This window comes from Salvelinus sp. IW2-2015, linkage group LG18, assembly GCF_002910315.2.
Source record: "Salvelinus sp. IW2-2015 linkage group LG18, ASM291031v2, whole genome shotgun sequence".
Classification (NCBI taxonomy): Eukaryota; Metazoa; Chordata; class Actinopteri; order Salmoniformes; family Salmonidae; genus Salvelinus; species Salvelinus sp. IW2-2015.
In genome coordinates, this window is record NC_036858.1 from 20,288,517 (window position 1) to 20,312,260 (window position 23,744).

At 43.8% G+C, this 23,744-nt stretch overlaps 2 protein-coding genes across 3 annotated transcripts in view; both read right to left on the minus strand.

Moving 5' to 3' along the window:
• mazb (MYC-associated zinc finger protein b (purine-binding transcription factor)) overlaps positions 1-7,930 on the minus strand; it is a 13,375-nt gene extending 5,445 nt beyond the window's left edge. The window contains exons 1-6 of one of the 2 annotated variants that reach the window (XM_024007444.2): positions 6,957-7,930; positions 6,498-6,648; positions 5,608-6,011; positions 5,055-5,302; positions 1,094-1,157; positions 604-775 (exon numbers count right to left, since the gene is read on the minus strand). In XM_024007444.2, coding sequence (XP_023863212.1) covers positions 604-775; positions 1,094-1,157; positions 5,055-5,302; positions 5,608-6,011; positions 6,498-6,648; positions 6,957-6,989 — 1,072 coding nt within the window. In that variant the 5' untranslated portion in view covers positions 6,990-7,930. Of the gene's footprint in view, positions 1-603; positions 776-1,084; positions 1,158-5,054; positions 5,303-5,607; positions 6,012-6,497; positions 6,649-6,956 lie in introns of both variants that reach the window. The other variant, XM_024007443.2, reaches the window with a different exon arrangement.
• Positions 7,931-8,319: 389 nt separating this feature from the next.
• Positions 8,320-23,744, minus strand: part of taok2b (TAO kinase 2b) — a 62,622-nt gene continuing 47,197 nt past the window's right edge. Inside the window, exons 19-21 of the mRNA XM_024007296.2 lie at positions 23,363-23,575; positions 21,474-21,656; positions 8,320-13,075 (exon numbers count right to left, since the gene is read on the minus strand). Coding sequence (XP_023863064.1) covers positions 12,173-13,075; positions 21,474-21,656; positions 23,363-23,575 — 1,299 coding nt within the window. The 3' untranslated portion in view covers positions 8,320-12,172. The remainder of the gene's footprint in view (positions 13,076-21,473; positions 21,657-23,362; positions 23,576-23,744) is intronic.

Genomic DNA, 23,744 nt, shown 5'->3' on the forward strand with positions numbered 1-23,744 from the left:
CCTATGATAAAAATTACAGACCTCTACATGCTTTGTAAGTAGGAAAACCTGCAAAATCGGCAGTGTATCAAATACTTGTTCTCCCCACTGTATATATATTTTTTGTACTTTTACCCCTTTTTCGTGATATCCAATTGGTAGTTACAGTCTTGTCCCATCACTGCAACTCCCCTACAGACTCGGGAAAGACGAAGGTCGAGAGCCATGCATCCTCCAAAACATGACTCTGCCAAGCCGCACTGCTTCTTGACACACTGCTCACTTAACCCAGAAGCCAGCCGCACCATTGTGTAGGAGGAAACACCGTCCAGCTGGCGACTGAAGTCAGCTTGCAGGCGCCCGGCCCGCAGCAAGGAGTCGCTAGAGCGCAATGGGACAATCCCGGCCAGCTAAACCCACCCCTAACCCAGATGACGCTGCGTCAATTGTGCACCGCCTCATGGGTCTCTCGGTCACAGCCGGCTGTGACAGAGCCTGGTATCGAACCTGGGTCTGTAGTGACTTAGACCGCTGCGCTACTCGGCCGTGAAACSTTTATTAACATCTTATAAACTATTTGTGAACCCTTTCATCAAACAATACAAGTCGTTGACAGACACTCACTGCGGTTACAGATATGGCAGGAATGGTGCTGCGATTGGTTGTGCACCCTCATGTGATCGGTGATGTAGGCAGCCGACAGGAGCTTGCCGCAGATGTGGCACGGTACCTTCTCCTCGTGGCGGATCATATGAGCACGTAGCCGGTCCCTCGTGGCGAAGCTGGACTCGCACGTCTAAACACATCGAGAGTGATGAGGAATGACTGGTTATCAATAAAGACACAGAAGGCAGCAGTTTAATAGCAAAACAATCTCTCATTGTATTTAATTCAGGGTTGGGGTCAATTCATTCAATTCAGGAATTAAACTCAAATTGGAATTTCGGTTTACTTCCTGAATTGAAATGGAATTGATCCCAATCCCAATTCTATTACAATGGATAGTTATGGTACGAAGGATTTAAAGTACAGAGAAGCAAAATGATGGCTAAGAATGACTGTATTGAGATTTGAGAGGTGTAAAAGGATATAAAGTAGCACAAACATCAAGTACCGGACACTTGAAGGGTCGTTCAGATGAGTGAACTTGTCTGACATGACTATTGAGATGATCAGGCCTGAAAGAAGTGAGAGATAGAAAGGGGTAAGACAACAACACCTTGTTATAGACTTTCTCCAGCAGAAACTGTGAATCTGTGAAAGGGACATTACATTCAAAATTCAAACTTCGTCAGATGTTTTTTGACCGCAAGAAGTCTTCTTTTGAGATAAATTCAAGTCCCAGGCCACAAACCATTATGAATGAAAAAGATAAGCACCATGTAATTCCCAAATTTTTGGTGCTTACATTTTCTATTCACAGACAACCAATGGCATGGGATGTGGACTTATTGACTACTTTTGAGGTGTGAAAACATGTGACAGACCTGATCTTGGAATGTAACGTCCCTTTAAAGCAGCAATCAGCAGTAGAAACAATAAAGTGTTTTCCCCACCCGTTTCGGTAAAATGCTGAGGGATGGGGCTGGACAAATGTAACCACTTTCAAATTCATAGACAGAGCTATGGAATCAAGGACTGGCCATCCTTGATATCAAAATTCCATTTTTAACCATGTTTTGAGGCTATATAGTGTTTGTTTACATTGGAAGCCACAAAAAGTCATTCAGCCACAAGAGCATTAGTGAGGTCGGGCACTGATGTTGGGCGATTAGGCCTGGCTCGCAGTCAGCATTCCAATTCATCCCAAAGGTGTTCTATGGAGTTGAGGTCAGGGCTCTGTGCAGGTCAGTCAAGTTCTTCCACACCAATCTTGACAAACCATTTCTGTTTGGACCTGGCTTTGTGCATGGGGGCATTGTCATGCTGAAAGAGGAAAGGTATAATACATTATGCAAATAGTTTTGCCACAGTTGTAAGCACAGAATCGTCTAGAATGTCATTGTATGCTGTAGCGTTAAGATTTCCCTTCACTGGAACTAAGGGGCCTAGCCCGAACCATGAACAACAGCCCCAAACCATTATTACTCCTCCACCAAACTTTACAGTTGGCACTACGCATTCGGACAGGTCGCGTTCTCCTGGCATCCGCCAAACCCAGATTCGTCCGTCCGACTGCCAGATAGTTCCCGAGGGCCGCAGAGGTCTAAGGCACCGCATCTCAGTGCAATAGGCGTCACTACAGTCCCTGGTTCGATTGCAGGCTGTATCACATCCGGCCATGATTGGGAGTCCCATAGATCCGCGCACAATTGGCCCAGCGTTGCCCGGGTTTTCGGCCGGGGTAAGCAGTTATTGTAAATAAGAATTTGTTCTTAACTGACTTGCTTAGTTAAATAAAGGTTACATTTAAAATAAAAATGGTATAGCGTGATTCGTCACTCCAGAGAACACATTTCCACTGATCCAGAATCCAATGGCAGAGAGCTTTACACCACTCCAGCTGACCCTTGGCATTGTGCATGGTGATCCTAGGCTTGTGTGCGCCTGCTCGGCCATGGAAACACATTTCAAGATGCTCCCGACGAAAAGTTATTGTGCTGACGTTGCTTCCAGAGGCAGTTTGGAACTCGGTAGTGAGTGTTACACGAAACCCAAACCGGCTGCGCGCGTGCGCCATCGTGCATAAATGCATTTTGTCCCCCCACACCAAACGCGATCACGACACGCAGGTTAAAATATCAAAACAAACTCCGAACCAATTACATTAATTTGGGGACAGGTCGAAAAGCATTAAACATTTATGGCAATTTAGCTAGCTAGCACTTGCTGGCTAATTTGTCATATTTAGCTAGCTTGCTGTTGCTAGTTATTTTGTCCTGGGATATAAACATTGACCTGTTATTTTACCTGAAATGCACAAGGTCCTCTACTCCAACAATTAATCCACACATAAAACGGTCAACCGAATCGTTTCTAGTCATCTCTCCTCCTAGGCTTTTTGTTCTCTTGACTTTATATTGTAATTGGCAACTTTCATAAATTAGGTGCATTACCGCCACTGACCTCGTTCGTCTTTGTCACCCACGTGGGTATAACCAATGAGGAGATGGCACGTGGGTACCAATGAGGAGATGGGAGAGACAGAACTTTCAGCGTGATCTGCGCCACAAATAGAACGACTTCTATTTTAGCCCTTGGCAACGCAGATGGTCGTTGGTGCACGTAAGCAGTGTGGGTGCAATCATTGAATAATATAGATTTCAAAATGTATTTTGCAACGCTCACGCACGCGATGCGAGCGGTGTAGTCAGCCTGTTACAGACGATTTTTACGTGCTACGTGCTTCAGCATCTGGCGGTCMCGTTCTGTGAGCTTGTGTTGCCTACAACTTTGATACTGAGACGATTTTGCTCATAGACGTTTCTGCTTCACAATAACAGCACTTACAGTTGACAAGGGCAGCTTTAGCAGAGCAGAAATTTGACCAACTGACTTGTTGGAAAGGTGGAATCCAAGGACGGTGCCACGTTGAAAGTCACCAAGATCTTCAGTAAGGTCATTCTACTACCAATGTTTGTCTTTGGAGATTGCGCGATTTTATACACCCCTCAGCCATGGGTGTGGCTGAAATAGCCCAATCCACAAATTTGAAGGTGTCCACATTTGTATATACAGTGCATTCGGAAAGTATTCAGACCCCTTGACTTTCCACTTTGTTATGTTACACACTTATTCTAAAATTCATGTTCTGTCAGGTTGGAGTGGGAGTGTCGCTGCACAGCTATTTTCAGAGATGTTTGATCGTGTCCGTGCTCTGGTTGGGCCCCTCAAGGACATTCAGAAACTTGTCCCGAAGCCACTCCTGCGTTTATCATGGCTGTGTGCTTAGAGTCATTGTCCAGTTGGAAGGTGAACCTTTGCCCCAGTCTGAGGTCCTGAGTGCTCTGGAGCAAGTTTTCATCAAAGAGCTCTCTGTATTTTGCTCTGTTCATCTTTCCCTCGATCCTGACTAGTCTCCATGTCCCTGAAAAACATCTCCACAGCACAATGCTGCCATCCCCATGCCTAACTGTAGGGATGGTGCCAGGTTTCCTCCAGACGTGACGCTTGGCATTCAGGCCAAAGAGTTCAATCTTGGTTTCATCAGACCAGAGAATCCTGTTTCTCATGGTCTGAGAGTCCTTTAGGTGTCGTTTGGAAAACTCCAAGCGGGCTGTCATGTGCCTTTTACTGAGAAGTGGCTTCCATTTGGCCACTCTACCATAAAGGCCTGATTGGTGGAGTGTTGCAGAGATGTTTGTCCTTCTGGAAGGTTCTCCCACCTCCACAGAGGAACTTTGGAGCTCTGCCAGAGTGACTAATGGGTTCTTGGTTACCTCCCTGACCAAGGCCCTTCTCCCCCGATTGCTCAAGGGTAGAAGACGGCCAGCTCTAGGAAGAATCCTGGTGATTCCAAACTTCTTCTATTTAAGAATGGAGGCCAGTGTGTTCTTGAAGACCTTCACTGCTTTGGACAATTCCTTCGACCTCATGGCTTGGTTTTTGCACTGACATTTCTAAATCATGTCCAATCAATTGAATTTACCCCAAATGGACTCCAATTATTAAGATGTACAAACATCTCAAGTATGATCAATGGAAACAGGATGCACCTGAGCTCAATTTCGAGTCTCATAGCAAAAGGGTCTGAATACTTAGGTAAATAATGTTTCTCTTTTTATTTGTAATAGTTTTCTTTTCTTTTTTAACTACCTGTTGTCATTATGGGGTATTGTGTTGATTGATTGAGAAAATAATTTAATACATTTTAGAATAAGGCTGTAACGTACAAAATGTGGAAAAAGTCAAGGGGTCTGAATACTTTCCGAATGCACTGTATAGTGTATCATACATTTGATTGCCCCTTTAAGCACAGTGTATCACTGAGACACAAAGCAGAAGAAAACGGCCCTGAATGCAGGGAAAGGTACTATCTGAAGAAAATAATTATGTTGCCTGCCCTAATGAACATGACCCTGCTCTCTGGCTCAATGAACACGACCCTGCTTTCTGGCCTATAGCATGCCACTCACCTGGAGAAAGCCTTGGCACAGTGAGGGCACACATATGGTTTCTCCACACCGCCTTGGTGAGAGCGCACGTGGTGGCTCATGCGGTCCTTCCTCTTGAACCGCTGCTGGCAGATGGGACAGGAGAAGGGTTTCTCATCCGAGTGGGAGAGACGGTGTCGGTTTAAGTGGTACACATCTCGGAAAGCCTTCCCGCACGTCTCACAGGCGTGGTTCTTCCGCACGGGGTTGGGGTTGGGGTTCGATGGCCGCTGGGGGGGGATGATTAGAAAGAGATGCGCTTACAGTACAGTTTTTTATTTATTGTAGTAGTCGATAATTACACATGCATCTGTGTAGATTATTGACATATCATATTGTCCATTCTTAGGGTCTTTCCGAACCACTCAGACACACACGGCTCGCGACACCTAGATCATTCCTCTGGGCCATTTGCCTAACATGCCGAATTCCCTTTATTCACACAATCTCCATAAAGACCATGCAAGAGGAAGCTAAATTATACTTTTCTTTTTCACGGACGACAACAACAACCTCCAGAAGCGCCATGACCCACCTGTACTGTCGCCCCCGCCACCATGACGACAGCAGCAGGAGGAGCATGGGGGTTAACTCTAGCCACTACGCTCGCCATGGCAACCCCTTCGCCATCCTGACTACCCAGAGCTGGCAGCTGGGACGCCAGCATGCTGGGAGGGGGGAGAGGGGGAGGAACGGAGAGGTGAAGCAGGGAGAGGGGGACCGTATGCCTCTCCGCCCTCTCTCCCGACACCGCATGCGCCGGCCCTGCGCCACCGCCAACCTCCTTTGCCCCCTCCTCCTGCTCCCCTGCTCCTGCTCGCCTCATGCGTACCCCTGTATGGACCGACTGGTGTCGCCGCAGGTTGTAGTTGTTCTTGAACTGCTTGCTGCATATGGCACAGATGTGTGGCACACGGGCAGGCCGGGAAGTTGTCTTCACTGTAGGACAAAAGAGCGGAAGAAAAAAGGGAATGAGAAATGAAGACATGGAAATGCTCATTAATAATAATAATACCCCGATAAATTCTAAATATAACGGTATGAAGACAGCATAATGTTTATTTTTTTATTTAACTAGGCATGTCAGTTAAGAACAAATTCGTATTTACAATGGCAGCCTACCCCGGCCAAACCCTCCCCTAACCCGGACGACGCTGGGCCAATTGTGCACTTCCCTATAGGACTCCCAATCACGGCCGGTTGTGATACAGCCCCGGATCGGACCTGGGTAAGTAGTGACGCCTCTAGCACTGCAATGCAGTGCCTTAGACTGCTGCGCTACTCAGGATTCCCTTAAGTAATGTATCATATTATAACAGACATTTTGTTTAGCAATCTGCATTACATCCTTTTCAACTTAATTGCTGGTAACTGGTGAAAAATCAATAGTATTTATATGTATTTCACACCCCGTGATTCTCTCACCAGGTAAGGGTTCTTCATTGAGGGCAGCAGTGTCCACCGTGGAAGGAGGCTGGGCTATGTTCTCTGTGGGAGGGGTCTGAGGAGAGGCAGTATGGACTGGTAAGAGTTCTGATTGGAGGGTCCCCTCCACTTGGTTTTGGGTGGGAGTAGTCTGGAGAAAATAAACACTGATCTATTAGCATAAAGTCACTGCATTGTATACCACCAACAACATTTTGCTGTGCCAGGAGTACCCCTTCATGTGCATTTTACCAGTAAGGCTATTGTCTCATGAGTCTTCTGAAGTACCCCCAGGGGTCCTAGTAACCCTGATTGGGAACCACTGGTCTAGACTAGATGCTACTTTGCATCACATAAATGTTTAGGCCCTGGAGCAGCGGGGCACAAATTCTTCAAAAGCCAATCTTCTGAAAAGCGCGCACACAAACACAACAAGAAAGAAGGTCAATTAAGACTTACCTGGAAGAGAAAATTGCTCCAAGCAGCATCCATTTTGAACCAAAGTGACGAAGAGTATAAAGTCAGTTAAGTAATCCTGATTGCGATTCGACAGTGAATCGTTGGCATATTCTTTAATCACCCTATTGGCTATTGAGGCGCGAATATCTAAGTAAACAGTATTCAAATGCAGCAAGAAGAGTATGCTATCGATCATCCGAAAGGGACGTGCAACTATAACAAAWTTTTTTTACTAATAGAAGGATTCAAGCTATTCGTATTCACGCAGGCGTTACGATTAGGCTGACTAGGCTGTCTGCCTGAGTGGAATTGCCTGGTCCAATAGTGGCCTATTTCTCTTTGACTGTGGTTTCTAACTTTAATTTAGAAAAACACTATTATTTAAAAAACGTATATCTTTTGGCATTGATGACTTTCAAACCAAATATGTGTGCACAAAAATCTGTTATTTATATAGCCGTAGTCATACATAATAGCTAGATTTTAAAATTAAATGAATGCATTTTACGCACAATGCGAACTATTATCAGCGTTATAATAAACGCATTTGAAAGAGTAGCAGTTCATGCTTTTGAATKTATTAATAAATTTGTCCGATTTTCCCCAATAGGCCAATCGGGTGTTTGTCGAAGCCTCGTTGTTGGATTCAAGCCCTGACCCTGGCAAAGAGCGCTCGCTCCGGGCCGCAGCCTATCGCTCCACCTCGGCTGTTCAAATGCGAGGATGTCATCTTTCTTTTTTTATCGCTCGCTCTCCCTCCTCCCTCCCTGTCTCTTTCTTCCTTTTCTTTTTAAATTCCTCTTTCTTCTCCCCCTCCTCTCCTTTTCTCGCACGACTATGTCCCAGTTGCTCTTAAAGGGATCGGATTTCTCTTCGGACACCCCCTTTCATTTCCGTCTCCCTCATGGAGCACATGCATTCGGCCCCTCCTACTCGGGATTTCGTCCGACAGACATTTCACTACAGTATTTCTCAGACCATCACAAATATGTCTGCCGTTTCTATATAGAGCTCTTCCGCAGCGCACGCGTACTAGGAAAACGGTGAGAAAAACGTTCCATACAAGTGCATCTTAAAGGGCGGGACGCACGGACSCAATTGTGGGGATGGCAGTGTCAGATATAAAACACGCACAGCTACAGGACAAAAACAACATAGGCTATCAAAACGTTTTCATATCCGATAACTGTCGTATCTAGTATAGCCTATCTTTTTCTTGGTTTGTATAGGCTACATAAACATGCAGGATGCAATTATGACAAAAATAACCCTTCAATCAATTTGTGAATATGCTCAAGCCTAAGCAAATTAATGCTCATTGTAATATACATATATATTTTTWWWWAAAAGACAGGAACACCAATGTTTATCATTCATTTTTATTTTGTATTACTTTGCTTTTACCCTCTTGTTCAAAACATTTTAAAGAACCCTATTCTTTTCCCTCAAGCTTGGAATCCCCTGATTGGAATGTTCAACTATGTTTACATATTAACTGAACATTTCCCCTTTGCAAACCATAAAGTACAAGTCCACACAGAGCAGTCCATATCACCATCTAACCAGCTATGTCTGTGACAAAGGAATTGGGATCTCTTCTTCCTGATGTCCATCATGATTTCCTAGACCTTAAGATAACACCATTTACTGCACCACCCCCCAATACCTATGAATTAGCATGTTATGTTACCAACCATCCATCCACATATCAAAACCCACCAGTCTTATATATATAAGGAGTTTTCTGCATGCACTGGGACTTGTCAGAGCTGGTGTTTTTGAGATTGAATAAATAAATCACCCTGTTTGTACAAAGGAACAGAATCTCAGAATCCCTAGTTATAAACAGAGTCTTAGCTAACTGAGGCAAACCCCTTTAATTAAGAAAGGGGAAGTTAAGTATTTTAGTAATATGGCCCTGGTGAGTGTAGGCTTAACTACACAACAAATGGTTGACAACCCTTGACCTTAAAACTTACTTCAACTTGCAGCACAAGCTCACTGACAAGTGGCTCGCACCTTGCAATGATGGTGTGCACTGTGAGATTATCATCTAAATTGTGCACCATTCTTTATCTTTGAACTCCATTTTGTTCTTCATGCTAGAATATGTGTGGGCTCGGTAGAATAAATCATCGTGAAATCTCTAGAAAATTCACCCAACGTTTTCATTTCAAAATCCAACAAACGAACAGAAACATACCAGAAGAGGTTAATAATGTTCATGTCAACCAATGTTGCTTCTTTTGGATATGTCACCTTCCTTTTCATTGGGGTCAGACCTTTTATAAAGGTTACACAAGTGTCTTTAAAATGGAATAATGTTTGTTTGTCTACAAAAGTGGCAATATAACTAGACTGTATACCACTCAACCAACACATGTACACACATGAATAATCAACAATTATTAATAAAACATTATTAATAATCATTAATACCTGTTACACACACCATACCTGACAATTCAATGTATATCTATTTTTTACACATTTTCAACCATAGCTCATAGTCAAAAGTGGCATTTTTCTTGCAAGATAAAAACACATTTTTGTACAAGATTACAACAACTATATATGGATTAGTAATGGTAATATTGACCTATAGAAAATGCTTTCTTAGTCTAAATCCTGGGTTCAATACTCATTGAATATATMAAAATTACTATGATCATTGTCGTTATTACTCCATAAAACGGATACATTTTTGTTTTTAAAAGGAAATAAACAAGAATAGCCATTTCTCAAGCAAGAATTTTGCTAGGACTGTCTGAGAGTGGTCTGAGTGGGGAGGGTAAAACTAAAAACTAGCAGTTTTTGTCAGAGGTTTGGAACGCTCTTTCTTATTGGTCTATTAACTGTCTGGTGATGTCACCAAAACAAATCAAGCTGAAATTCCTGGCGGTCTTTTCAAACATGTCTTACACTAAAAGGGCATTATCATAATTTTCACAATATTATTCCAACCACAGTGTGGAAATATATATACACTGCAAAAAGTGAGCGTTAAGCAAGCCTAAATATCTTACATTGAGTGATAATTAATGTTTTTTTTCTTGTTTTTTCTTACTAAGCTAAATTATCTAACATCATTGGCAAATAATTGTGCTTATTTTAACCTAAAAAGTCTTAATACGAGTAATTTAACTTATTTCAAGATATTTTTCGAGAAGGTAAAATTATCACTCAATAGAAGATATTTAGGATTGCTTAGATTTCACTTTTTGCAGTGTAAAACACAGAAAAAAATAGTTTCTGACTGCACTGGTCTTTAAATACCAGTGAAACTTGGACAACTAATACTGTACATCTCAAATGTGATTTTGGTCATGTTTACAAATGTTTTGTACATTTATGTAATGCATTGGAGCGACTCCCATGGACATCTATGTCATTTTTAATTAAAGATAATAAATGCACTACATCACCAACAGTATATGGACACCTGCTTATTGAACATCTCCTTCCAAAATCATGGGCATTAATATAGAGTTGGTCCCCCCCTTTGCTGCTATAACAGCCTCCACTCGTCTGGGAAGGATTTCCACTAGATGTTGGAACATTGCTGCGGGGATTTGCTTACATTCAGCCACAAGAGCATTAGTGAGGTCAGGCACTGATGTTGGGCAATTAGGCCTGGCTCTCAGTCGGCATTCCAATTCACCCCAAAGGTGTTTGATGGGGTTGAGGTCAGGGCTCTGTGCAGGCCAGTTAAGTTCTAACACACTGATCTCGACAAACCATTTCTGTATGGAGCTCGCTTTGTGCACAGGGGCATTGTCATACTGAAACAAGAAAGGGCCTTCCCCAAACTGTTGCCACAAAGTTGGAGGCACAGAATAGTCTAGAATGTCATTGTATGCTGTAGCGTTAAGATTTCCTTTCACTGGAACTAAGGGGCCTAGCCCGAACCATTAATAACAGCCCCAGACCATTATTCCTCCTCAACCACACTTTACAGTTGGCACTATGCATTGGGACAGCTAGCGTTCTCCTGGTATCCACCAACCCAGATTCGGCCGTCGGACTGCCAGATGGTGAAGTGTGATTCATCACTCCATAGAACGCGTTTCCACTGCTCCAGAGTCCAATGGCGGCGAGCTTTACACCACTCCAGCCGACGCTTTGCATTGTGATCTTAAGCTTGTGTGAGGCTGTTTGGCCATGGAAACCCATTTCATGAAGCTCCTGACGAACAGCTATTGTGCTGAAGTTGTTTCCAGAGGCAGTTTGGAACTTGGTAGTGAGTGCTGCAACCGAGGACAGACGATTTTTACACACAACGCGCTTCAGCACTCAGCGGTCCCGTCGTGTGAGCTTGTGTGGCCTACCACTTCACGGCTGAGCCATTCTTGCTCCTAGATGTTTCCACTTCACAATAACAGCACTGACAGTTAACCGGGGGAACTGACTTGTTGGAAATAGCCGAATCCACTAATTTGAAGGGGTGTCCACATACTTTTGTATATATAGTGTATGTCATGGATGACGGAAAAGTTGTTGAGGTCATTTTGTTGTCCACACAAATGTCTCTCTCCATTCCTGGTGCTTTCATTATTTTTTATGAAACCGGGTCTGTTTGTTGCCTTTATAAACATTCTGTGTATTCATATTAATTTACATCAGCCGTAATTCTTGCGTGGTCATCACACCATCCCTTTAAGACTTCTTAAAGGCCTTGGTGACGTCCCGAGCCAATTGTTTTTAACACATCTACAAAATAAACCAAAAAACTATGTCAACAAATAAGTTATAAACCAATAAAATGTGTTTCGAACAATAGCTACCTTTCTGAATGCAGACTAAAACCAGCATTTTTATTGTTCCCCATGTCTTCCATTTCTGAAGCCATACAACACAAGTGCTTGCTAGATTATCAGGACACCACACACTACATACATACATTCACTTTTAGGTCTATTGTCTTTATCTCTTCCTTTTCCATGCATTTTCCCACCTGTTCTCTCGCTTCCTCCATTCCAATATAGAACATCATAGAAGAAGACATGGCTACCTTGAAGAGCAACCCTCAAACTGACACCTACCCCCCTCCCTTCCCCTGCCTCACCTCAGAAAAAAGTCAACAGACACCACCCCCTCTGCATCCTTTTCCCTCACCCACTTCAATGGTAAGACAGATAGCTACATTCCCCCATCCCCGTCTACCCCCTACCTCCTGCTCTCTCTCGGGTGAACACCCTCCACCGCCTCCCCCCTCTTTAGGAGTAGGAGAGGTGGGAGCCGTTGGAGATGTGCGAGGTGACCGAGGTGCTGCGGCTCAGCACCCCGTCGCCTCCACCCGCCCCGCCAGGTCCCCCTCCGGATGCCGTCCTCCTCAGCGGCTGGGGGCTGTTCCTCAGGGCCATGAGGCTGGGACCGCCCCTGACGGCCAGCCCCCCGCCATACACCCCTCCCTGCAAGGAGGACGAGGAGGGCCCCGAGATGGAGGGGGGCGCGGGGGGCGGCGGTGGCAGCAGGGCCAGGGACTGAGAGGAGGAGCGAGAGGGCAGGTTGTGGGAGAAGTGGTGGGGGTGTTGCGGGTGGGCCAGGTCGCCGCTGCCTCGGACACCGGCCCACTCCCTGTCCCTCTCCTTCTCCCGCTCCCTCTCTCTATCCCTTTCCCGCTCCCGGTAGAGCTGGGGTGTGCTTTGGTGGTGGTAGTGCTGTGGCAGATGATGGCGGTGGTGGTGTTGTTGGGAGGAGGAGGAAGAAGAGGCTGACGAACGAGATGAAGGATGCACCTCCCTCCCGTCCCTCCCCAGACCCAACCCCAGAGCCATGCCGTGAGAAGAAGAAGACTCCCCTTTGCTCCCCCCTCCAACACCCCCACCCCCTCCACTGCTACTACTGTTGTGGCTGCGGCGCGAGTGCGGCTGGGGCTGGGCGTTCTGGGGGTGCATGCCATGGCTCCAGTGGCCCCCGCCGGAGCGGAACACTGGTGGGGCGTTGGTGTAGCCCTGCTTGGGGTAGGCCTCGCTGGGGATCCCCGTGAGGGCCATGTTGCTGAAACCCAGACGGAGGCTCTCCGAGTCAAAGGACTCGATCTCACAGGCCTGCCGCTCCAGGAGGGTGCGGATGCGCTCAGAGCGCTCATTCTGAAGAGAAAGCATCTCCTCCTCAATCTGTGGGTAATAGGGGGAACAAGGGCACAGCACAGAAGTGTTGAACGTGAGAAAACACCCATAAACACACGCACAGACAAACATTTGTTTTACTATCCTTAAGGGGACCAAACAATTGATTCTCATTCAAAATCCTATTTTCCCTAACCCCTAAACCTAACTCTAACCTTAACTCTAACCTTAATCCAAAACCCCTAACCCTAACTCCTAAACCTAATTGTAACCCTAAACCTAAAATAGGACTGGCGAAATGTCCCCAGTAGTCCGAATTTTACTTTTTTTACTAACCAAAAACACACACACAAACAAACACACACTGAGATGTCTTGGATGTTTGTCAAAAGAAATCCAGGTTACAGTGCATTTGGAAAGTTCAGACCCTAGCCTTATTYTAAACTCGATTAAATTGTTTTCCCCCCTCATCAATCTACACACAATACCACATAATGACAAAGCAAAAACTTTTTTCTTTTTTTTCTGCAAATGTATAAAAAAAATAAAAACATAAATACCTTATTTACATAAGTATTCAGACCCATTGCTGCATCCTGTTTCCATTGATCATCCTTGAGATGTTTCTACAACTTAATTGGAGTCCACCTGTGGTAAATTCAATTGATTGGAAATTATTTGGAAAGGCACACACCAGTCTATATAAGGTCACACAGTTGGCAGTTCATGTCAGAGAAAAAACCAAGCCACGAGGTTGAAGGAATTGTCCGTAGAGTTCTGAGACAGGATTGTGTCGAGGCACAGATCTGGGGAAAGGTACCAAAACATTTCTGCAGCATTGAAGGTCCCCAAAAACACAGTGGCCTCACTCATTCTTAACTGGAATACGTTTGGAACCACCAAGACTCTTCCTAGAGCTGACCACCCGGCCAAACTGAGCAATTTGGGGAGAAGGGCCTTGGTCAGGGAGGTGACCAAGAACCCGATGGTCACTCTGACAGAGCTCCAGAGTTCCCCTGTGGAGATGGAAGAACCTTTTCCAGAAGGACAACCATCTCTGCAGCACTCCACCAATCAGGCCTTTATGGTAGTGGCCAAATGGAAGCCACTCCTCAGTAAAAGGCACATGACAGCCTGCTTGGAGTTTGCCAAAAGGCAGCTAAAGGACTCTGACCATGAGAAACAAGATTCTCTGGTCTGATGAAACAAAGATTGAACTCTTTGGCTTGAATGCCAAGCGTCACGTCTGAATGAAACCTGGCACCATCTCTACGGTGAAGCATGGTGGTGGCAGCATGCTGTGGGGATGTTTTTCATCAGCAGGGACTGGGAGACTAGTCGGGATCGAGGGAAATATGAATGGAGCAAAGTACAGAGAGATCCTTGATGAAATCCTTCTCCAGAGCGCTCAGGACCTCAGACTGGGGCGAAGGTTCATCTTCCAACAGGACAACGACCCTAAGCTCACAGCCAAGACAATGCAGGAGTGGCTTTGTGACAAGTCTCTGAATGACCTTCAGAGGCCCAGCCAGTCAGAGCCCGGACTTGAACCTGATCGAACATCTCTAGAGAGACCTGAAAAAAGCTGTGCAGCGATGCTCCCAATCCAACCTGACAGGCCTTGAGAGGCTCTGCAGAGAAGAATGGGAGAAACTCCCCAAATACCGGTGTGCCAAGCTTGTAGCGTCATACCCAAGAAGAAATGMGGCTGTAATCACTGCCAAAGGTGCTTCAACAAAGTACTGAGTAAAGGGTCTGAATACTTATGTAAATGTGATATTTCCATATATATATTTTTTTGGGGGGGCAAAAATGTCTAAACCTGTTTTTGTTTTGTCATTATGGGGTATTGTGTGTACATTGATGAGGGATTTTTTTTTTCTTCATCCATTTTAGAATAAGATTGAATACTTTCCGAATGCACTGTATACAATAGGCCATGATTGATTTTGGCATAATTGGCCTGGAATATTACCTCTTTCAAGGAGCTTTACGTTTCCCGTGTGCTTTACGTGAGCTTTACGTGTCCCGTGTGGCTCAGTTGGTAGAGCATGGCGCTTGCAACGCCAGGGTTGTGGGTTCATTCCCCACTGGGGGACCAGGATGAATATGTATGAACTTTCCAATTTGTAAGTCGCTCTGGATAAGAGCGTCTGCTAAATGACTTAAATGTAAATGTAAATGTTTTGATAGGGTTATTTTACCAAAAATATTTTAGTCTTACTTACAAAAAATTAAATAACCTGCAAGAGTGGCCCGAAGGCTGTTTAGCATCCCCAGTGGCTCTGCAAGTGCTGAGAGGATATTCTCCGCTGCTGACTTGCTCTCCAGGCACCATCGCATGAGCATGAAGTCATAGACTCTGGCCAAACTCATGTTTCTAAAAGGAATTCAAAGGCACTGTAGATGGAGCCTAAAATAAGGCAGTCTACGTTTAATTTGTATTTAATTTAAGTCACAGGCTATATATGCAATTTATAGACTATAATGATTTAATACAGCGAAATGTTGTACCTCTTAAATGTAAAGTTCCCATATTTGAGGATCCTATTTGATTTTCTTTATTCAATTCAGTCTGGTATGAGAAAGGTAGCCCCTGTCTGCAAAAGCAGGGTGTCTGCGGAAAGCTGAGTATCTTGGCTATTGATCGGTGCCTTCAAATCTTTGGTGTGCCTTACAACCATATGGGCATACAAATCTATAAGGGCAGACCGAGCTGATGGCTGCTACCTACATTCCGGTTAGTGTTGTGAAGTATAATCAAAATGAACACAGAATACGTTGATACACACCGAAAGCCAGGACTCCACAGATCATAAAGATATCTTATTTGTCTGCCTGTGAACTAACGTTATTGATCACCAGTCCCGAGAGTCAAAATGTTTATTTTACACAACGTTTTCACCAAACATCTTACAAGGTAAGCTTCAATTTGGTCTGTGTTTGAGCTATAGGTACATGGAGGGTATCAAATTACTCCTTAGGTTGGCAGGAACAAATCCTATTGCCAATGTTATCTGATGATGTATGACTTAATGGTAACATCTAATGTCCACCGAGTGACTAAATATTTTGCACATAAAGAAATATGAGGTTGCCTGTAGGCTACTATGGCAACTCAACAGTCTTGTAGCCAATGATATGTTTTCCAGGGATATGGAGTTGACCTGGGTGGGACAAAGCAAGAGGCACATCCAGTGTGCAAAAACATTGCAATTACCACATTCGGACACTTTGGAGAGGTTGAAAGGACACTTGAATGCACCCTGGATACCCCATAACACCACCACAATGTTTGAGTGAGGTTGATATGGTCGATATTGTGTTTTTATACTGAACAAATAGCATTTAGGGATTGCAAATATGTAATAGCACTGGAATTATCTAATTTACAGACATATGCCACTTGACAGGTTTAGGGACACTTGGAATCGTCACGTGACCACACCTGACAACACTTACTAAAACATCTGCCCATTTCTAGTTGTTAGGTCTATCAATCCCATTTTTTTCAATCCCATTCCCTTGTAGCTGGTCAATGAAAGATGACATAAAAAACAAACAAAAAAACAGTTATTTTGTGTGAGCTTGATCTTGTGTATTCTGAAMTATGTAACTCCTATCTATCTTCTGATCATTTCCTCATAATCTCCCAGATGTCTTCTTTCCAAAAATACCACGTTTTTTATGTCAATCATGTAATTACACATGAATAGCAGTTACTTTTGGGTATGTCTATTTAATATGCTGAGCGCTTAATGTCCCTGCCAGCCTAGTGYGTCGCACATGCAAAAGCTTCACAATTGATTTATTTGTAGGCTATAACCTTGAAATAATTGTAATAATATAGACAAAATAATTAATTTGCACTCCATATTTGGCTAGCTGTCTGGCTCCTGAACTATTTAGAGWGTTTATATGCTGTTTAATATGACATGTAGCCTATTTGAAATAATGAGTGCTTCTTACAGCCACCTTTTCCTGTTGTTTATTAAAATACTTTTAATTCAAATCATATGGTTTGGTTTCAATACTTCAAAACAAAATGGTACAGTAGGTCCAGGTAGTCACAGATATAGATATGTGTTGGTTAAATTGTGATTTTAATGAAAGGAGCGAATTTGGAGTGCCATTTTTTTTTCTTTGAGCAAGGAGCGGTTTTTAGCAGAGCGGTTGGAAAGGTCTTGGAGCAGGATGTGGAGTGCCAGAGAGCGATGAGTGAGATTTCCGACCGCTCATCAACTCCGCTCACATACTCTAATTGAAACTTGAAACTTAATATATAAATATTGAACTTCAATATTCAATTAAATTGAAATGTAATTCATAATGAATTCAATTTGTGCATTACAAATTCAAAAATATTACATTAAAATGCAATATCCTCATACAAATAAAAAATGTATGGAATTCAAATACAATTTMTGTTGCCACTGAAATCGTTCCATAGTTACATATCAGTCCCATTCCAAAAGTCCAAAAATGTAATCACAAACTCTAACCTCTACAACCGGCCTAGGCACTTCTGTAGATCTGAGAGGATAGATAAGCATTCTGGTAATAGCCTCTGATTGGTTGCAATATTGCTTCCACCTATCCAATTCGGTCAGATCTACAGGAGTGCCTAGAATGTAGGGGTGCTAGAGTTAGGTATACATTCTTTGCATTTTTCAATGGGCCAGATATGTAACCTTGAATTTACATTTTGGACAAACATCCAAGACAAAAGTCCAGGGCTAAGCGGTCAATTTGTAATTAAGCCATACTCTCTCAGTCAGTCCCAATTCGCTCCCTAACCCTATTTTTGGCCCTAACCCCTTTGATGTGCGCAGAAATGTAGGGTGGAAACTCCTCCACTACACTGATTATACCTATCCAGTGGCGACCCGTCATTCAGGGCTTGCCTGTTTTGTATGTTATTTTGACATTAATMCGCATCACATATCAGTTTGCAAACAATGTAAAAAAATATATATAATTGAGTTAATAAATCTGCATACAAACATGGTCTCTTTTTTGTTTTCTTGAGTAAGGCAGCTCCAAAATGCAGGTTTTTCAGCTTAGCTCAGTGCTTTCTGTGGTGGTGGGGCAAGCCAGCAGAAAATACGGAGCGTTGAGCCGTGATTGGCTCAGTGTTCTGTCACTCATGGGGACACTACGTCACCTCCAAGTCTAAGGGTAGAGCTAGAAAATTCTAGCCCCTTGGGTGCTGCTATAGAGTTACAATAGAAGTGCCCATCCAAGGTCATTGGCCACAGATAAAATGACGTCAAATTACGTTATATGTACAGTAGCTTTGATTGGACTGATCATGTCAACATCATACTTTCAAAATCTTTGCTAGTAGTCATCATCATGAATCAAGTCGACAATCTACTGGCAAATCCTTTTTAATCCTTGTCATATGAAGAGAACTAATGGAGAAATTATAGATAAAATGTATCGGTACTCATCGGCCATTCGACATAAACATTACACAACAAGCTGGAAATCGCAAATTCAACAAGGTGTGGTTTGGAAGGAATCAGTGATAGTGGCTAACTGCAAGCATTGCAAAGCAATCACTAGCCTGCTATTCAGTGGAGTGGCTGTGTGGTCCCAAATATTGGATGAAGGGGCTCTATTCCAAGTTTACAATGATAAACATTCAACATTGGCCATGCTGTCAATGAAGCATGACTTGTGCCGCGCTCAAAACAACTATTAACTCGGAACTGCAAAAACTTGACTTCAGTGAGTTCAAGACAACTGGGAAGTCAGGAATAAAYGAGCCCCGACTGGGAAAATAAGATTGAATAGTCATCCAACTCGGAATTATAAATCCGGCCTCTTTCTAGAGCTACAACCTGAAGATCAATGACATCATCATGATTCAACCTTGTTTTTTTCCCCCAAGTTCCCAGTCGTTTTGTAAGCACCATAAATCTAGAGAATGCCAGACTTTGATGACAAAATGTGCCCACGAAAGACAGCCGCGCGCCACCTTCATGTTCAAGTGAGCACAGTACAACAAGTTGAGTCCAAAAATGTATCGAATGCTGTTGCATAAATTACAGTTGAAGTCGGAAGTTTACATACACTTGTTTTTCAACCACTCCACAAATTTCTTGTGAACAAACTGTAGTTTTGGCAAGTCGGTTAGGACATCTACTTTGTGCATGACACAAGTAACTTGTCCTACAATTGTTTACAGACAGATTATTTCACTTATAGTTCACTGTATCACAATTCCAGTGGGTCAGAAGTTTACATACACTAAGTTGACTTTGCCTTTAAACAGCTTGGAAAATTCCAGAAAATGATGTAATGGCTTTAGAAGCTTCTGATTATAGCTTCTGATTATTTTAGTCAATTGAAGGTGTACCTGTTGATGTATTTCAAGGCCTACCTTCAAACTCAGTGCCTCTTTGCTCAGAAAAAAAAATGTAGACCTCCACAAGTCTGGTTCATCCTTGGGAGCAATTTCCAAACGCCTGAAGGTACCACGTTCATCTGTACAAACAATAGTACGCAAGTATAAATACCATTGGACCATGCAGCCGTCATACTGCTCAGGAAGGAGACATGTTCTGTCTCCCAGAGATGAACGTACTTTGGTGCGTGCAAATCAAGTGCAAATCAATCCCAGGACAACAGCAAAAGACCTTGTGAAGATGCTTGAGGAAACGGGTACAAAAGTATCTATATCCATAGTAAAACAAGTCCAATATCGACATAACCTGAAAGGCCGCTCAGCAAGGAAGAAGCCAATGCTCCAAAACTGCCATAAAAAAGCCAGACTATAGTTTGCAACTGCACATGGGGACAAAGATAGTACTTTTTGGAGAAATGTCCTCTGGTCTGATGAAACAAAAATAGAACTGTTTGGCCATAATGACCATTGCTATGTTTGGGGGAAATAGGGGGACGCTTGAAAGCCGAAGAACACCATCCCAACCGTGAAGCACGGGAGTGGCAGCATCATGTTGTRGGGGTGCTTTGCTGCAGGGGGACTGGTGCACTTCACAAAATAGATGGCATCATGAGGCAGCAAAATTATGTAGAAATATTGAAGCAACATCTCAAGACATCAGTCAGGAAGTTAAAGCTTGGTCGCAAATGGGTCTTCCAAATCGACATTGACCACAAGCATACTTCAAAAGTTGTGGCAAAATGGCTTAAGGACAACAAAGTCAAGGTATTACCCTGACCTCAATCCTATAGAACATTTGTGGGTAGAACTGAAAAAGCAAGTAGGCCTAAAAACCTGACTCAGTTACACCAGCTCTGTCAGTAGGAATGGGCCAAAATTCACCCAACTTATTGTGGGAAGCTTGTGGAAGGCTACACTAAACATTTGACTCAAGTTAAATAATTTAAAGGCAACGCTACCAAATACTAATTGAGTGTATGTAAACTTCTGACCCACTGGGAATGTGATGAAAGAAATAAAAGCTGAAATAAATAATTCTCTCTACTCTGATTCTGACATTTCACATTCTTAAAATAAAGTAGTGATCCTGACAGGGAATTTTTACTTTGATTAAATGTCAGAAATTGTGAAAAACTGAGTTTAAATGTATTTGGCTAAGGTGTATTTAAACTTCTGACTTCAACTATGTAATATGCCAGGGAGATAAGTGTACTGTAGCTAAGAAAGTAATACTAAGTGTATGTTGTGTAGTAAGACATTAGTAGCCCATGTGTCTCACCCTAATAATTTGGTATATTTACCCCTCTTAATTTCGCCAACTGTTCTGACTTGGTGGTGCACATGTAGCCTATAACCTGTTTTAGAGAAATGTAATCATAGAATATTGTAAGAGCTTTCATTGTCTGCTTACATGCCCACTTTATTTATCCTACGGTTCTGACTTGGTATACAGGGAGAACACTAACAGCCCATGTTCTGAATTCTGTCGCTGTACATTTCAAAAGTGCTAAACAAATAGTTATATTGACTACGTCCGTCCTAGCTCGCTCATTAATGTCGTAATCGAAATTAGAAACCACATTTATTTAAGCAAGTCAGCCATATCAGCTATGTTTCACTGCCAGACAAGGCTCTGCTGATAGCCATGTCTAGCAGTGGTAAGATGTTGGGACAGCTTTATGTAGGCCCTAAAAGTTTGTGGGCACCGTTCTAGTGCAATTAATGTATTGTTTAGTGTTGTGGCTTTGCTTGCATGCATCCCACTTTTTTTTTTCTTTTCTGCACCACCATGCTAAAATCGCCACTGTACCTATCCAGACCCCGCATACATGCTAGGGTTAGGGGTTAGGGCTAAGGGGAGGGATAGGGAGTGATTTGGGACAAGCTGTATCTCTCCACCCCTTGCTCCAGGGTGATGTTTCCCCTTGGTACAGATCTAGGATCAGTTTCCCCCCCCCAACTCTAACCATTAGTGGGGGAAATGATAAACTGACCCCAGATCAGAGTTTAGGGGCAACTTCCCCCAACACCTACCCTCTGCTCCAGCAGTGCCCGGCGGATGGACACCCTCTGCTCCAGGTCCTTGGCCTCCCGCTCATGCTGCGAGTCAGTGTGGATCTTGATCTTGCTCTGGTAGGCATTGAGCAGCTCCAACTCTTGCTGCAGCTGGATCCGCAGCACCTGATACTCCGCCTCCTGCGTCTCATCCAATCGGAGCTGGAGTCAGAGTGGCAAATAAGGTGGGGCATCAGCATAAAAATAGGTGGAGGAAGTGGAAAAGGGAGTTCCTCCCGTACTTAGGCATAGGGAAACAGAGGGTCAGATCAGGGGATGTGGCGTATAGGAAGGGGATGTCTATCTTAGTGTGAGGGAGATGTGTTAGTTACTAAATGGAAATGTTTTGGGTAGATATTATTGACGAGGTAGGGGTTTGCTCCGAGTRAATGTGGTTGAGTGTGTGATGGTTGAGCACCCTCCACTTCTTTCCATGAATGTGTGATGGGGTACTAAGTGTGGTATTGTGGGACATGAATAGGGTGTCGTAGTTTGTTTGATACATGCTGTGGTATTGATAATAGTAATAGAGTAGAGATAGTATAGACACAGTAGACACTGTATAGCGCTGGGTATAGCTTGTAACAATGTGAATAGGCATTTGGCTAGTAGCCTACAAGTGGAGGAGTGTGGTGAGAATAGGGACAGGGGTGTGTGTGGCCTATGTAAGGTGTTAGATGAGGCTTTGACATATCGCAGATCTGTGCCTGTGGATGTGAGTCGGTGCTATTCGGAGACACAAGAGATGTTATGTAGCTTTCTGTGTGCCAGCAGATGTGGTGTTGTGTAGGGACAGAGAAAGGGGGTTTGGCTTGCTTGAATGTCTTGGACGTGTATTGGTGCTACGTGAGGACCTAACAGATGCATGTAACTGGGCTCTGTTCAGGAGGGCGTAACGCTGTGGAACGTTACAGATAGAAATGCCATTATTAGAGCTGACAGGATTCCTTTTTCGTCATGTCAGAGAGGAGTATTTGTTCTCCATCATATATTTATATCTGAATATTCCACAACGTTGTGCCCTGCTGAATGCGGCCCTGCTGTTCTAGTAGGTACGGGGTGTAACCAAAGATGGTGGATAAATGTCTTACTCAGGCAGTTTACCATTGGGAAAAAATGGTGAAGGTTCCGGTCTGTGTAAGTAGGCGTTCCCTCTCTCGCGTGAGCAGGCTTTCCCACGTGAGTTTGCGGTTCCTCCATAAATCGCTGACACGCTCACGTGAGAGAGGAAACGCCCACTTAAACWGATTTTTTTTTCAATTGGAAACTGCCCAATAACAGCTGGCTCTGGTCTACTTATTGTCCCCTCCCCACTCGCCCCCCAAAAAAGTGCCAGTGAGATGTCTCACTTTCTCTAACATCTCAGGTGTAATGATGCAGATATAAATAGATATATGAATAGCGCTGACACAATTCCCCTATACTGACAAAAAATGTCTGTTCTATATGATACATTTCTATCTGAAAGCTACATCCTCTGAACAGGCCCATGTTGTGCCATGCAAGGACAGTCAGACCCAGGGCAGGGGGTATGGCATGGTTTTTTAGTAGTGGTACTGTTAGTCGACTACGGAGAGGTACTGTTAGTCAACTACGGAGAGGTACTGTTAGTCAACTACGGAGAGGTACTGTTAGTCAACTACGGAGAGAAAGGGTGTAGCTTGCTAGCCAAGTGCAGAGAGGATATCATACTGTAACAAAGTGAGGACAAAGAAAGTGGGGTGATGGTGTCAAGTCTGGGGACAGCCAGGAGTGCAGGCAGCTGGCTCGCATGCCCTCGCATGCCCAGGCAGGGGTGGGTAAGGTGCTACGGTGGGTTGGAGGTGGTGCGGTACAAAGAGTGTACAACATCTCCTTGTCTTACTCACAGCCTGTGTGGACAGCATGTCATTGATGGAGTGGTCGTACTGCTCAGCCAGGATGGCCAGCTTACGCGTCTGCTCATCCTTCAGGCGCTTGAGCACCGCCTTGTGGTCCGCCTTGGGCGTGTTCTCCAGCAAGTGGTTGCGCAGGGCCTTGTACTGGCGCGTCTGGATCTTGCACGTATCCTGGAACTGACGCTTGATCTGGAGTTCTTTGGACTGGATGAGAGAGAGAGTGTGGCATGATGTACTACATTACCCATAATGTTTTGTTTGTAACATCAGGTTTTATCTTAGGCTCTTTCTCAATTTGTCTTTTTCCAATTCCTCGCATCCTATCTCCTTGCCTCCTCAAATGTATTGTACTTCCAAGCTACCCTCCCCTCTG